Genomic DNA, 16,589 nt, shown 5'->3' on the forward strand with positions numbered 1-16,589 from the left:
TAGTTTAAGTTCTATCTGTTAATTCCAACACGTGTGTCAGATTTGAGTGTGATTCTGATTAATTTTGTATTTTTTGGATGTATGTTTGTCTTGCCCTTTCACATACTTCTTAAATTTTTGTTGAAATCCAGACATCTTATGCAGAACAGTAGATACTGAAGTAAATAATTTTTATGCCTGGAAATGATAATGCCTTTCCTTCTACTTGGCCTTCTGTGTGGCATGTTATAATAAATCTGGTTAGAAATTCGACTAGATTTGAAGTTTGATGTTGCTGTGGTTGCCCTCAGTATACCACAGTATTCAAATTGTTCTAGTGATACCTTGTGTTTAGTTTAGTCTGGTTTGCCAAAGGTCATTTTTTCAATTGCTGTTTTCCCTGACCTTGGGTCATTCTTTCATTTTATGCCCAGAGAAAATCTGTATCTTGCAGCTTTCCACTCTCTATTCCACTGTTATTTTTACTCAGTACTTGTTAGCCTGGTGGAAGAAGCGAGGAGGGATATTCCCTCGTGTTCTGATTAAGCTTCTATCCTAACAAAGCACTGTGTTCCTTGTTCACAAAATTCTGAGCTTCACAGTTGTTCCTGCCCCTCCTCCAGCTTTAGTAATAAGCTTAGAATGTATTTCTGTCCCTCCTCCATGGGTGGAGCTTTTTTTTTCTTCCTGTTCTGTTTCTCCAGTTATGTACAGATACCTACAATGAGTTATCACCAATGCCTTAAGGTAATAATTTTTGTTGTTCCATAGGGAAGGTAGGAGAGATTGGTTGGTTAGAGTTACAGTAGTGGCAACTGTTTCCCTCCCTCAGCCAGCGCCATAAGATAAGCTTTCTTAGGATTCTTCCCAATCTTCTCTATATTTGTAGCCCCCAGGGACTTCACACTCTCATGCTACCCTACATTCAGTCTTAGCAACTTATTTTTAAAATTCAGCAACATCTTCTAACTAGTTTAAACGGCAACCTAAGGCATCTCTCCTAGGTAAGCAAATTCTCAGGTCCTGTTTCTTGCTGTGGAGAAAACTGTGGGTACCAGTGTCTCTTCAAATTTTGACTTAGTTGGTTTCCCTGCAGCCTCACTTTTCTGATGGGTTCAATACAAGTCATTAACTTGCAGTTTGTTCAGATTTTTCTTTGTTGTAAGAGTGTCATTGGTGTTCTTTCCAGCTCTTTATGTGCCCAAATTGAAACCAGAAGCCTTGGGCTGTTTTTAAGATAAAAAGGATGGTGTCTCTGAGAGTGTTTGTTTTCCAGCTTCCAGTTATCATTAACCTGAGGAACCCAACTCTGAAGCCTAGACATTGGGCAGCTATTGAACAAACAGTTGATGCCACCCTAGTAGACCTTGACATTCCATTAACCTTGGAGAAGCTCTCTGAGTTGCATGTTTTTGACTTTGGCCAAGAAATCCAGGACATTTCTGGACAGGCTTCTGGAGAAGCTGCCTTAGAAACAGTTCTTAAAAAGGTAAACCTGAAAAATGTGTATTCTGAAGATCAGGGAATGTAAAGGTTTTCATATTCAGTGAGATCATCAACTTTTGTTTTATCTGAATGGGTTTTTCAACATTGCAGCTTTCACCCTCTCATTATCAGTTATCCTTGTGCTGTTTCCTTACATTTATATCATTATTATTGCTATCACCTCTATAAATATCTTCTTTCTGCTTAGCTTATAATCCAACAGGAACTTGATGGCAACAAATTTGCATGCTTTATATAAAGAACCACATACCAAGGAAGATTTCTTATGCCAAAATACATTATCTTTCAAACTTACATACTAGAGAAGACTAACTATACAAAATGCTTCAAAAGCACATTGAGATGATTTCTCTACTTAGGATATTTAACCTCCTTACTCCAAAAACACACATCTTCCTACCATCTATGTAAAAAGAATTTTTTTCTTTTAATTAAAGCATGAAGTGGGAGGGAATACACATTAAAGTATCACAAATTATTCATATGTTTTAATGCTATTCAATAAAATTAAGCAAATCATTGTCATCTAACCTAGAAGATTTTAAGAATTTTAAAGGCAGGAGGAGATTAGGATAATTATGGAGTTTTCACTTATTTCATTCTACATGCATTTATCAAGTACCTACACACAAATGAATTGAGCTATCTTAAGACTTGAACTATTTCTAAGGTGGAGGATTCTTGGAAAACAACTGAATTTGTCGTCCTCCCTCACCGTGACTCCAAAGATGTATTTATCCTGGGTGGCACAGATGACATACAGGTGGGTAACTGGGTTATTGAAACTTATGTTGAAGGTTCTTGTGAGACCTAGTCCTAAATATTCTATGGGAGATTATGATGAAGAACTGAAATATGATAGTTATTAAACAAGGAAAATCTAATTGGGAAGGCAAGATATGAATATGAATAATTGACATGAATACTTGTACATGAAATATTTAACAAAGCAATAGATATGTCATATATATATATAAGAGTTATAATCTTGTAGTTGATAACTGTTGAGGAATTTAGAAAAGCAAAGAGATCAGTTGTGGCTGAAGTGATCAGAGAATCCTTCCTAGACCAGCGAAGACATGCTGGACCTTAAAAATCTGGGTGTCTGATAGGCATAGATGAGAATGGAAGGCATTTTAAACCATTTAAATGAGGCAAAGAAGCGTGAATGAGCATTTCAGGTTTACATCATACTAAGAAGCTAAATTCACTTGAATTTTTTGAGATTGGGAGTAGATGGTCATGCTCTATTAACAACAAAAGAAGATAAATCTAACCCATGTGTTTGGAATATTCTTAGTGACTTAAAATCCAAAGGGCACATTTGTTTAGTAAAAGAATCTGGGAATTATGACTCAATTTAAAAAGTAAAGTCCACACAGAGACCTATATTCAATATCCTGTAATAAACCATAATGGAAAAGAATATGAAAAAAATGTACACATATGTATAACTGAATCACTTTGCTCTACAGCAGAAATTAACACAATATTATAAATCAACTATACTTCAATAAATTTTTTTTTAGAAAAGCAAAGCTCTGGCCTGTTAGGGTGTACCCAGACCAGAATTAGAGATGAAATGGCTTTGCCAGGTGTAGTCTGGAAGAGCAAGACCAGACATCACTCTGTGCGGTGGAGGGGAGAGCAGACCCAAGATGGAAATCAGTCAGTATGAGGCCAAGTGATGCCAGGTGATGGGGCTTCTGCTCTCAAGAAGTTTACAGTTTAAATAGAGCAATTAAAATCCTTTAGATTAGCAGACACATTTTTTTAAATGTACATGTTCTGCGAGGGGTGCTGTGGTGTAAAGGGAAGGAGTAGGGGAGGGGGGAGGTAGAGGGAAAACTGTCTATAATCATCCAGAGCTTGACATGAATGAGTTCACTTTCCCTCTTCCTCAAGATAATTGAGGGAAAGTGATGTTTCATTGGGTAGGGAAGGCACTTACTTTTTCAAGTTTTGAGCACTTTGAGAAATAAAGACCTGGATGACCAAATGATATCAAGAAGGTACCAGGTACCTTGTAGGGGGGAGACTGGAGAAGAGTGCTGAGCTAAACAGAAATGTGTGCCATTAATAATTACAGAAACAGCCAGGATTTGACAATCAGAAGTTCCTTGGTGACATTTAAGAGAACATCATAGTGCATTGTAAGCCCTAGTGAAGGAGAGAAGGAGGGGAAGTGGATGGGTGGGAAACAGTAAGTGAGATTAAGCTGTTTATTCAAAAAGTTGGCTTTTAAATGGTTTGGGATTAACATATACACACTACTATATATAAAATAAATAATCAACAAGAACCTACTGTATACATAGTACAGGGAACTCTACTCAAAATTCTGTAACAACCTATATGGGAAAAGAATCTGAAAAAGAATGGATACATGTATGTGTGTTACTAAATCACTTTGCTGTACACCTGAAACTAACACAACATTGTAAATCAACTATATTCCAATATAAAATTAAAATTTTTAAAGTAAAAATAAAAATAAATAAATGGGCTGTTGGAATTAAATATCTGTAATTATCTTTGAGAGCAAAAACACATGGTGTCGCATGTATTTTCTTCACCTTTCCTTAAAGGTCCTTCTTGATGACAGCACCATCAACATTGCAACCATTGCCTCATCACGTTACATTGGCCCACTGAAAACTCGAGTGGATGACTGGCAGAAACAACTTGCTTTGTTTAATCAAACACTGGTGAGTAAGGATAATTTCAATTCATGGACTCAGAGAATTGGATTTAGAAATCATTTGTTCAGTCACTTAAATATTGTACAGTTTAGATATAAGATTTAATTATTGACATTTTATTATGCTCAAAATGTAAGGAAAATGCAAATATATTGAACTCTTCTTTGCAAGACTATACCATCACCCTTGTATTAGTTATTATTGCTGTGAAACAAAATACCACAAACTTAGTGGTATAAAACAATCTACATTTATAATCCCACAGTTTCTGTGGGTCAGGAGTTCATAACTTAACTGGGTCTTATACTCAGGGTCTCATGAGGGTTCAGTCAAGATGTGGGCCAGGACTGGGTTCTCATCAGAGGTTCAACTGAGGAAGGACGTTGGCAGAAATCATTTTCTTGCAATTCCGGGACTAGGGCTTCATTTTCTCACAGGCTGTCAACCAGAGGCCATCCTCAGCTCCTCCATGTTGCCCACAGTTTTCTTGCATGTGGACTTCCTCAGAAAGACCACTTGCTCCATCAGTCTAGCAGGGAAGAGAAAGTCTCCTGGCAAGACAGAGGTCACAGCCTTGTGTACTGTACACATAACTGTGTACATCCTGTTATCTTTGCCATATTCTCCATAGCTAGAAGCAAGTCACGGATGGCACCCACACTCAAGGGGAGAGGATCACACAAGGGCAGGAAGCCCAGGTCTTGGGGGCTACCTTAAGAGTCTTGCCACAGCAACCTCATATTTAGTAGACAAATACTCACTGCTGCTTGAAGTCTCCTTGGCACCCTTCCTGTCATACACACCTTCTCTTTATTTTATTCAACCTCAGATTATCCCATAATAAAGAACCCACTTACTCTGGTCTCACTTTGTTCCCATCCAATCTCTTTCTTAGACTTCATTTTTTTACCTTGATTTAATTATGTTGTGGTTTTTATATGTTCTAATATGAAAAGTTATCTGTGAAATAATAAAGGTACTAAGTAGGAAAAGGCAATTTGTTCCATCCTCATTTCATAGAGATCTCTATGGTGAATCCATCCTCTTCAATGGACACTTTTTAATCTGTCCAGCCTTCTGTACTGATGGCTGAGCCCCATGAAGGGAGAGACTAAATTTAGTTCAAAGTAAAGGGCATGTTTCCATAGAAGGTCCTTAAAAAAAGCAGTGCTGAATAGTAGGGACCTTCCAGAGAATTAAGTGTATAGAAAGTGTGAGACCTGAAATAAACCAAGGAGTGGTTGGGACATTAGGGCTTAAGCATAGCCCCCAAATCTAGAGTGAGACGTGAGAAACCCTTTCACGGATCTCAGGCCCACACATGCGATGGCAGGAGGTGCAGAGGAATGGTGAGGTCTATAGACTTTAGATCTGACCCTGCACTTCTGCTTTCTCTGATTAACAGCGATTGTCTCTAGGAGGAAAGTGATGCGTGATTTTCTTCTTCCTCCCAGTGTTCTGTCTTTGCCACATGTTCTGTTACCAGCAGGTTTTACTTTTTTAATTGAAGAAAATGAATCATATTTCTTCTTAAAAAGAGGGAGAGGGAAGAATAATAGACATAATTGAGGCAAAAAAAACAAACCCTTTTTTGCTAACCATTTTTATATTTGGAAATAGTAAGTCACTAAACTTACCACTTCCCAAACCTTCAGATTCCTTTAAGTAAGCATCTTGCCTCCACGTAGAGTGTCTCCTCTGGGCATGTTAATCCTCTTTCTCTGGGTCCATTCTGATTACCACAGAGTAGTAGACTCGTTATAACTCTACTCAGTACAAAAAATGGGTTGAAATTAGGCTGAGGTGAGACTTGGACCTTTTAATGAGGTTTCATTTCAAAGGACCTGTGAGAAGCTGCCAAAAGGAAAAAGATACAGTGAATCCCCATGTAATTATTTTTAATGTGACTGTATTTTTTCAATCTGAGGTTAAAAATCTGGTAATGTCCCTATTTTTCTCCTAGGAAGAGTGGCTGAACTGCCAGAGAAACTGGCTCTACCTAGAGAGTATTTTTAATGCTCCAGATATTCAGAGGCAGTTACCTGCAGAGGCCAAGATGTTCCTTCAAGTGGATAAGTCATGGAAAGAAATCATGAGGAAGGTGAATCGGCTGCCTAACGCTCTCCGAGCAGCTACTCAACCAGGTAAAAAAGAAACCACAAAGGACTTTACAGTTATCTAAAATGTCCATCACCTGTAAGATTCTAATAAAATGTGGTACATTCAACCCTTGATTCCAGTCAGCGTTGATGACCAGGAACATTTGTAGTACATTTGACATTCTTGCTAAACAATGTGAATCGAACATTGTTGTTGTTAATTTATTACTATTAGTATTATTATTATCGTCATCATCATCTTTCAGCTCAGTTCATAGTTTTGGCACAAAAGAATCTACTTCTTTTGCTGTTTTTAGGATTGGGGGATCCTGCCACAGAGTATCAGTGATGCTTCCATCTCACAATTTAGGCTACAAAAAATACATTTACATTCAGTTGACCTATTCTGTTAAAGTTCTCACAGACTTATAACCATAAAAATTTCCACACCGTATTTTAAGTAATTCATTAAGACCACTTACGAATATTGCCACTAATGGTAATTCTAATCTCAGGGTTGAAATGTGTTTTATTTACTTTTTAAATTAATTTTTATTGGAATATAGTTGATTTACAATGTTGTGTTAGTTTCTACTGTACAGCAAAGTGAATCAGTTATACATATACATATATTCACTCTTTTTTAGATTCTTTTCCCATACAGGTCATTACAGAGTATTGACTAGAGTTCCCTGTGCTATACAGTTGAAATGTGTTTTAGTAAGTTCTGTTTCTAGGGATGTGGAGTCAAAGTCCTTCCGGGTGATTACACGTACATGGTGATTGAACTTTACGGTTTGTATCACAGCCTCAGCAGGATTGATTGTTGTTCTGCAAATGGCAGCGCATTGCCTATCCTGGTGACACGGACAGAGAGCTTCCTTGTCAAACAGAGGCAACCTGCTGGACTATACTCTCTGCCCAAGACTCTTACATAAAACATAAACAGGCAGGAAAAGCTCTATGGGATGATAAAATCGAAAACCTTTAAACTTTGGGGCTTGAAGAGGCTGCCCACAATCCTTGGTTCCTGGTCCCCTTCCAGTCAGAACTGCATCACTCCAGCCTCTGCTTCTGCCATCACATCTCCTTCTCTGCCTCTTATAAAGAACCCTGTGGCGAATTCCCTGGCAGTCCAGTGATTAGGACTCCTCTCTTCCACTGCAGGGGTTATGGGTTTGATCCCTCGTTGGGGAACTAAGATCCCGCAAGCTGCGCAGCACGGCCAAAAAAAGAAAAGAAAAAAAAAAAAAAAAGACCCCTGGGATTACACTGGGCCCACTGCATGATCCAAGATAATCTCCCCATCCTATGATCCGTAATTCAACCACATCTGCCAGGTGCCTTTTTCCATAAAAACTAACATATTCTCACATTCTCGGGATTAGGACATGGATATATCTGAGAGACCTTTATCTTGCCTAGCACATCCACTTAATGTGCATATTCAAACCTTTTGCTGCAAAAATATTAATGTGTTTTATTACAGAGTGCTGCCCCAGTGCCAGCTGGACTTTTGTTATATAATGTAACTTTTGAAATTTAAAAAAAAATCCAAAATACATTTGGTCCTAGGGATTTCAGATACAGGAGTGTGGACCTGTATATATCATTTCAGGTGATGATAAAGCAGTGAAGAAAAATTAAGCAGGGTAAAGGCGCTAGAGAGTAGTTGGGGGCTGCAGTGTGTGTGTGTGTGTGTGTGTGTGTGTGAGATGAAAGGATTTTTTTGATAAAGTGGCTTTTGAGTAGAAATCTGTAGGAATGAGGAAATGAAACATGTTCGTGGATCTAAGGGAGGATTGTTAAAGGCAGAGAGAAGAACAAAGACCCTGCGGTAAGAGCATGCTTAGCGTACATGACTGTCACCAAGGAAGCCAGAGTGGGGTGGAATGCAGCGCACAGGAGAGGGCTTAAGAGTGAGGCCAGAGTGGTGAGTGTGCTTGGGTGGCGGGTTGGGGATTGGATTAGGTCACTGATCACGTAGAGACTCGGAGACCGTGGAAAAGACCGGATTTGATTCTCAGACAGGTGGGGAAGCCAGGCACTGTGATACACACCAAAACATCAGCATCAAGTGAGACATGAATCTTGCTCCTTAAGGTGCTATAGTTTAGTGATAAAGACATAGAATGCTATTGCCACAATTTTTTTACATCTAAATATGGCAGAAAAAACAGAAGACATGAGTAAGAAAGTGACAGAGAATATGTAGTGTTTAGAGAATGGCAACTGTTTGGCTTTGGTTTGTGCACCCCCAGCCCCCAAAAGTGGGGGATGCCAGATAAAAAGGTTTCAAATTAATTACCTGTTCATCTGTGGCAAATATCAAAATTAATGTTATTATTAAAAGTTATAGTTAACATTCTTAGCCAACCACCCCCCCAATTTTGAGTTATTAGATCATTCTTTCATCAAATAAAACCAAAACTTTAAAAATGTTAATATCCTATTTTACTTCCACTTAAAATTATATTCTCTATTTATTTTAACACGACTTTACCAATACCTTTTTTTTCAATGAACAGGACTTCTGGAGACTTTTCAAAATAATAATGCATTACTTGACCAAATTCAGAAGTGTCTAGAGGCATATTTAGAATCAAAAAGAGTTATCTTTCCAAGGTAAGTTTATAAAGCTACCAACAATATTTTTTAGTAGTTAAGAGTATCCATTAATTTGTTAGGATATATTTAAAAACAAACTATAAAATCAAACCATCAGGGAACCAAAGAGGGAAACAAGAAAGGTATTTCATAATAGCAATCCAGCTAATATCTTGATTGGGGCGTGTAAGTGTCAAGGTTAAATATACAATATTTGGTTTAAGTGGATAAGTACCCAAGGTGCTGGAAGGATTCTTGATCGCAGCATCGTTTCACTGCTGGGTGTGTATGTGTGTACCTGCATGTGTGTGTGTGTCCACAGATGGGTATGTAAAAAGTTAGAGACCTTTGTTGCCTGAGCTGGTTTCTTTAGGTTAATTGGTGGCCTAAGAGGGTTACTGTAGAAGTCATCTAAGAGGCCATTTCACAAATTCCAAATGAAATTTTTTACTCATCCATTCATTCTAGAAACATACCAAATGTTTTGCTCAGTGATAAAAATACAAAGAAGAAAAGGCCAGATCCCTACTCCAATGGAGCTTGTGGTTAATGGGTGGACAGTCATGTAAATACACCATTTCAATATAATTATATATGACTACACTATGACTACCTGATGGTAGCAAGTGCTCCAGACTTCAGTCATTGGGGGCACATTGTACCATAACATAGACAATATCAAAAAATGGTTCATCTTTCATGGATTTTTCCTGTTAGATGTAAAGGAAATGACTGTTAAGGTCTCTCCTAGGACAAGCACTGAGTCAGCCAGGGTTAGGTGCTTATGTGAATTGCTTGGGTAAGAGGGGTTGTTGCTGGGTACCAGGACAGGGTATGTGTGTGCACAAGATATCCAAGAGCTGGAAGATTTGATTGAGTTTAACAGATTCAGGCAACATGGGAAAAGACAGAAGAGTTTGAGGTTTGGAATGTGCCTTTTATTTCACTCTTAAATCAGTGGTCCCTAACTTGAGTCTACCAAGACCAGAGAAAATCTGTACACTGTTTTGATCTTTAAAGAAATCTGGACACAAATTTACCTGTGATAATATTGAACACCAAAAAGCATCAGCTTTTATTTTTCCTTTTGTTTAGAATTACATCAACTAGGTCTACAGTGTTTATTATGTCAGGAGGCTCTGTACACCACTGGTTTCATGCTCCAAGCCTTAATGAAGGCTTACTATGAACCATGGACCAAGTTAGGTTCTGGGGACACAAGGTGAATATAACACTGTTCCTTCTCCCACAGGGCTCATAGTCCAATCTTGACAGTTATCTGTTTCATTAGTTCAAAAGAGGCAGGGGTACAAATTATTAGCATATGTGGTATTTTAAAGAAGCAAGACTAATAGGGTGCAACCCAAAACGTCTTTATTTCTAATGACAGCCTCTGTATTCCCTACTAGGAGCTAGTTTCTTCCTGTCCCTGGCCAAAATCTTGAGCAGGCCTCATGAATTTTCTGGTCATTCTCTGATAATAATACAAAAAGTTCTCATTACCTTAACCCATTAAATGATCTATAATAATCAAAACCCTGAACTTCTTTCAAAGTGAAAACATCCCCCTTCTCTGGCCTAAGCCTGTTGCTGAAGGCTGAAGGATTTAGTGATGATGAGGATGTGTGTCATCAACCCTCCCCACTTCCTATTAGGTTTCTGAGGTCTCCAGTTTGGGGGCAGGAAATGGAGGAGAGGCAAGACGGCAGGAGAAGCCTGACTTGGCTGGTACCAACTGGGCCCCTCTCTCACGTGGGGCCTTCCACGTGCTAATGGGATCCCTCCAATCCCGAGGGGTCTCTCATAGGCAGCTTCCTCCACAGGAGTGAAGTGTCTTCTCCAGCCAGACCCTCATCCCTCTCTCTCATCCCTGGGCATCCAGGTGTGCCCCTTCTCCAGTTTTTTTTTTCCTAGGGTATCTTCATGTCTCCAAATGGCCCTGTTGGGCAGTATCTAAGAAAATCCCAGGCAGGATCACACCAGCATGGCCCACATGTGTGTAGTCACAGAACTAAGTAAGGTTCCTGCAGCCACCCATTCATCTATTCAACAAATTATGTATTGAATACCAGGTATATGTGAGGTACAAGGCCAGATTCTAGGGAAAACAAGTAATATATCTTCACTCTAGGAGCTCAAAGCCAAGTAACAGACATACAACCAAATCAATATCTTAGCAAGTGCTAGCATCTTTACAATTTTTATGAAAAATATCTACCTTTTATGTACTAGGCACTAATTCCAGATGTTTGAGATGCATCCACACTAATCTTTATAAAAATCATATTTAGAGACACGTGGCCTCCCAGACCCAGACCCATGGGATAGAGGTCCAGGAAATCAGTGTATGGGGAAGAGATGTGGCTAAGGGATTTATCTTTCATGTCCATATAAGGCTTTGCTTCAGTTTCAAGTTACATTTTAAGTATATTCTTTAATCTAGATTTTACTTCTTGTCAAATGATGAGCTTCTGGAGATTTTGGCCCAGACACGAAATCCCCAAGCTGTGCAGCCACACTTAAGGAAATGCTTCGACTCCATTTCAAAGCTCGAATTTGCTCTCGTGCCTCCAACTGAGGGAAGAATTCCTGGCTTGGATGCAGAGCCAGAAAAGATTTACACTAATGATATTTTAGCAATGCTGTCACCAGAGGGAGAAAGGGTAAGGGCTTTTTGTTTATAATTCTTTATGCGTAAACTTTGTTACTCTTCTAGGGTGGAGGGTAGAGGTTTATTCATCATCATGCTAAGCATTCATCAAGTGCTACTGTGATCTGGTCTTCTGCTGGCTCAGCAATTTCAAAGATAATCAAAGATAAAATTCTTGCCCTCGAAGAACTCAAAGACAGCAGAGACATAGTCAAACAATTGAAAAGCCCCACAGAAAATGCAGTAACAGAGGCTGTGCTCTGTTCTTGGGAACAGGGTGGAAAGTACTGGAGCCAGGTCTTAACTCTCCATAAGGGGCACGAGAGTAGGGTGGTTAAGAGCTGGTTCTACTGCCCGGACACATGGATTCCACTCCCAATCTTTAACCTCATCTGTAAAGCAAGGATTAGTAATAGTGCCTGATTAATGAGTTGCTGGGGATTTTCAAGTGTGTATGTAAATTACTTAGAACAGTACTGAGTGGGTGCTATGAAGTATTAGTTGTCATTGTTTGGCAGCAGCCTCTCCGGGGCCCAGCACAGTGCCTGTAAACACCAAGCAAGTGAATGCATTAGCAGACTGTGGGGAATCAGGTGACCACACAGAGGAGAATCACACATACACACACACAGGCAGCCAAGGAAGGTGGAGAGGAGACATGGGAGGGACAGCATTCCATACAGAGAAATTATGCAGGGAAATGCCAAGGATTTCAGTCCAGGTAGAGCACAGTAGTGTATCTATGGGATTGGAAGGAGCCCATAGACACTTTACATGTCCTACACATGCACCCAATGCTCATAGCAGCATTATTCACAATAGCCAAGACATGGGAGCAACCTAAGTGTCCACCAACAGATGGATGGATAAAGAAGACATGGTATATGTATGCAATAGAATATTACTCTGCCATAAAAAAGAATAAAATTTTGCCATTTGCAACAACATAGGTGGACCTGGAGGGTTTTATGCTAAGTGAAATAAATCAGACAGAGGAAGACAAATACTGTATGTTTTCACTTATATATGGAATCTAAAAAGTAGTACAAACTAGTGAATATAACAAATCAGAAACAGATTCACAGATATAAGGAACAAACTAGTGGTTACCAGTGGGGGGGGGGGGCAAGATAGGGGTAGCGGATTAAGAGTTACAAACTACTATGTATAAAATAAATAAGCAGCAAGGATATATTGTACAGCACAGGGAAATACAGCCATTATTTTGTAACAACTTTAAATGGAGTATAATCTATAAAAATATTGAATCATTATGTTGTACATGTGAAACTAATATAATATTGTAAATCAACTATACCTCAATAAAGAAAATTTTTTTACTTGTCCTAAATTGATCCTCTTGGAAAAGAATTTGTTCATCACTAGTGCAAAAGAGAAAGGGGAAGACCTAGGCTAGGATCCAGGGAAAACATGACATTTAAAGGGAGGGTAGAAGAACAGATGCAGGAGCCCAGACAACCAGGGCAGTCAGGTCATTGGTAGTCCAAGAAATAAATATGAAAAGGGCTGTAAAGCGTCGATTGGACTGGATGATTGGGAGAGCACTGGTCACCTTAATGACCTGAACAGATTTAGAGGAGTGGTTGGGGCCAAAAATCAGATGGCAGGAAGTAAGGGAAAAAAGTGGAGGAATTCATTTAGTGCACATAAACTCCTCTTTCCGGGAGTTGGCTCCAAAGGGAAGCAGTGAAATAAAGCACCAAGTGGGGGGTCGGGGGGGGGGGAGGGGCGGTGTAAAGAGAGGTGTTGAGTGGGTATCAGTAGAAGTGCCAGTGTTCATGTTCAGGCTTCCGTGTTTACCTAGCTCAGGGTTCCGTTACAAAGTACACAGGATGTACAGCCTACATGTTTTCACGGTCTGATTATCTTCCAGGTGAGCCTGGGGAAAGGCCTCAAGGCCCGAGGCAACGTGGAGGAGTGGCTGGGCAAAGTGGAAGAAGCCATGTTCACGTCTCTGCGTCGCCTGTGCAAAGCTGCCATCGCTGACTATCTGGGGAAACCGAGGACAGTATGGGTGATCGCCGGCCACCCTTCTCAAGTAACTTACACTCCTTAAATCTCCGCCTCTGGATCCTGTTTGGGTGAGATGCATCACACACTGAAGAAAGGTGTTTCCATGCAGGTGATCCTGACCATTTCTCAAATCATGTGGTGCCGCGATTTGACGGAGTGTTTGGAAAGAGAAGACGGTAACCATTTAGAGGCCCTGGAAGCTTTTGAAAAAGTAAACTTTGAGGTGAGATTATGGCAGGGTGACATCGAACATAGCGCTGTGCCAGATGGTCCCAGTGGCTTTTATTGGCGTGGTTAATGCAAATTCACTACTTCAGAAATTGTAAGCCTCTGACATGACATCCAAAGCTTTGGGCTTCTCACCAAAACTATTTCTGTTCAAGTTTTCTCAGCGACACTACCCTGATGTTTGTGTAGTATGTATATGAATACTATTAAAAATAGAAGGAAAGCGTAACTCAAGAGGAAAATGTCAGGATTATAATGGTTTGCCACCTTTAAGAAGAAATGTTATCCTGGGTCCTGATACCTCTCCTAGAAGTGGATTCAACCCCAGAAAACCACAGGATTTGTGCCATTTCTATTCTTAGGCCCAACATGTGCTTTTGTACTATTTTATAGAAGCCTCAGGCAACTATCAATAAAGCAATAAATAATTGAATGAATTAAATACCATTCTACACAAATCTTTGAGCTATTGTTGGGAAATGCAACTTTACAGCCAGGCCACATCTTTAACTCCAAATTCAATTCGACTTCCAAGCAATGTTGCATTTTTAAAGACTCACCCTTAAAACAGAAAAAGGAGGAAACAACTTTCTTGAAATAGGAAAAAACCTCTCTCATGAAGGTCCTCGATAGAATTTCAACTCAAAGAGCCCCAGAGAAAAGACTTGCTAAGGAAAGTCCCATTGACCTCTTTGTAGAGGTGATCAGGGTCAGCCTGAGTGAAAACTCAGCACAACATTTCAAGGCCTTCAGAGGCACTGCCCTTCTCTGAAAAAGATTTAACCATTTATGTGAAAATCAGGAACTCAGCCTATCAAAAAATGCTTTCGTTTAATCAATCATTGGCTTGGTTTAGATGCTCAGAATTTCTGATTATTACCCCCTCCCCACCAAAAAAAAAAAATCCTATCCCTGAAAATGAAGAGTACTACCTTAATCACATTTGATTTTTAGGGAGAACCGTCTTCTCTAGAGACATCATCACATGGTGGTTAAGAGCACAGGCTTTCCTTGAGGCAAATGTCTACTCAAGTGCAATTTTTGCTACTTTATAACTATGTCAATTTCCTTACCCTCTGTGACCCTCAGTTTCCTCTAATGTGAAACTGGGGTAAAGATTGTATTGTACTTCACAGAAGCCTTATAGGAATTAAATAAGTTAAACTGTTGTCCTGGGTCACAGAATTACAGATTCTTACTAAATTTGGAATAGACATTTGTCAAAACTATCTAATTTTATAGGTATCTAATTTTATAGATACTTTCAAAAAATTCCTATTCCAAATTTAATAGTAAAAAGATATACATGTAAGCTGATTTTTGAAATTTATATATCACATTTTTTTTTTAATTTTTAGAGATTAAATGCCCTGGCTGCAATAGTCCGAGGCACTCTTCCTAAATTACACAGAAACATCATAACTGCCTTAATTACTATTGATGTACATGCAAGAGACATAGTCACTGAACTTGTTCAAGCCAAGGTAACTCTTTTACTTAAATAAAATCATATATTTCTTTCTGAAATTAATGCATCTAATATGTGTATCATTGTCATCACTTATGTAGGTAGAGGTAGTTGAATCCTTTGACTGGCAGAGACAACTGCGCTATTATTGGGATATAGACCTGGACAATTGTGTGGCAAGGATGGCGCTCTCTCAGTATACTTATGGCTATGAGTATTTGGGTGCATGCCCAAGATTAGTTATTACTCCTCTCACGGTAAGTTACTGATCATTTAGGTTCATTACTGCTTTTTCCCCACCAAAATGTTCTGAGAAGTTTCCTTCTACCATTAACCCTTGAAAGGACTTGCCATGAATACATCTTTGTTAAGCAGAGATTTGCGCTTTTTGATCATGTGCCTGGATTTTTTAGTATATTTCAATTGCTATAGAACCTTTCATAAAAAAATAATGACCCTCCTGCTATAGAAAGGAAAGGACTTATGAATTTGTGACCAGAGTCAGTTCCCTTCAATAATGAAAATTTATCAATTTCTTCAGGATCGCTGCTACCTTTGCCTCATGGGGGCTTTGCAGCTCGACCTGGGAGGCGCACCAGCTGGTCCTGCTGGCACGGGGAAAACTGAGACTACCAAAGACCTTGCAAAAGCTCTCGCCATCCAGTGTGTGGTCTTTAACTGCTCCGATGGTTTGGACTACAAGGTACGGTCCTGGCATCTGAACACTAACATTAAGTGTTTTATGTGGCTTTCTCTATTTGCAACATGACATAACAAAAGAAGGAGAGAAACGGGTGATGGCAAGCTAGGGAAAACTAGTGAGGCAAGGAATGATTAAAGTGGAATAAATAGAGCAAGGGAGGAGAGTCAACACAAGGCAATCCGAGTGGGCCAGGTAGGAATCAAGGCCAGGGGAGGATTGGTCAAATGGTGGTAAGATTAAAGACCTGTTCATGTCAGTAGGTAGAAAGAGAGGAGATGAGATACAAGACAGAATAGCAGGGAAATCTAGGAACAAGGAATAAGCTTACAGGAAGAGATGAGCAATTCAGAGTTACGTATTGAAAATGAAATATGTAGGAGGTGAGAATTCACGGTAAGATTTTTCATTGAGTAGTTCTCAGAGTTTTTCACTCTTAAAAATTATTGAGACCTGGGACTTCCCTGGCAGTCCAGTGCTTAAGACTTCGCCTTCCAATGCAGGGGGTGCGGGTTTGATCCCTGGTCGGGGAGCTAAGATCCCACATGCCTCACGGCCAAAAAACCAAAACATAAAACAGAAGTAATATTGTAACAAATTCAATAAAGACTTTAAA

At 39.4% G+C, this 16,589-nt stretch overlaps 1 protein-coding gene across 1 annotated transcript in view; it reads left to right on the forward strand.

Moving 5' to 3' along the window:
* DNAH6 (dynein axonemal heavy chain 6) overlaps positions 1–16,589 on the forward strand; it is a 290,936-nt gene that overhangs the window by 109,838 nt on the left and 164,509 nt on the right. The window contains exons 19-29 of the mRNA XM_061168664.1: positions 1,256–1,468; positions 2,156–2,248; positions 4,074–4,193; positions 6,151–6,331; positions 8,815–8,911; positions 11,337–11,556; positions 13,438–13,602; positions 13,687–13,800; positions 15,164–15,289; positions 15,375–15,530; positions 15,815–15,976. Coding sequence (XP_061024647.1) covers positions 1,256–1,468; positions 2,156–2,248; positions 4,074–4,193; positions 6,151–6,331; positions 8,815–8,911; positions 11,337–11,556; positions 13,438–13,602; positions 13,687–13,800; positions 15,164–15,289; positions 15,375–15,530; positions 15,815–15,976 — 1,647 coding nt within the window. The remainder of the gene's footprint in view (positions 1–1,255; positions 1,469–2,155; positions 2,249–4,073; positions 4,194–6,150; positions 6,332–8,814; positions 8,912–11,336; positions 11,557–13,437; positions 13,603–13,686; positions 13,801–15,163; positions 15,290–15,374; positions 15,531–15,814; positions 15,977–16,589) is intronic.

This window comes from Eubalaena glacialis, chromosome 14 (assembly GCF_028564815.1).
Source record: "Eubalaena glacialis isolate mEubGla1 chromosome 14, mEubGla1.1.hap2.+ XY, whole genome shotgun sequence".
Lineage (NCBI taxonomy): Eukaryota > Metazoa > Chordata > Mammalia > Artiodactyla > Balaenidae > Eubalaena > Eubalaena glacialis.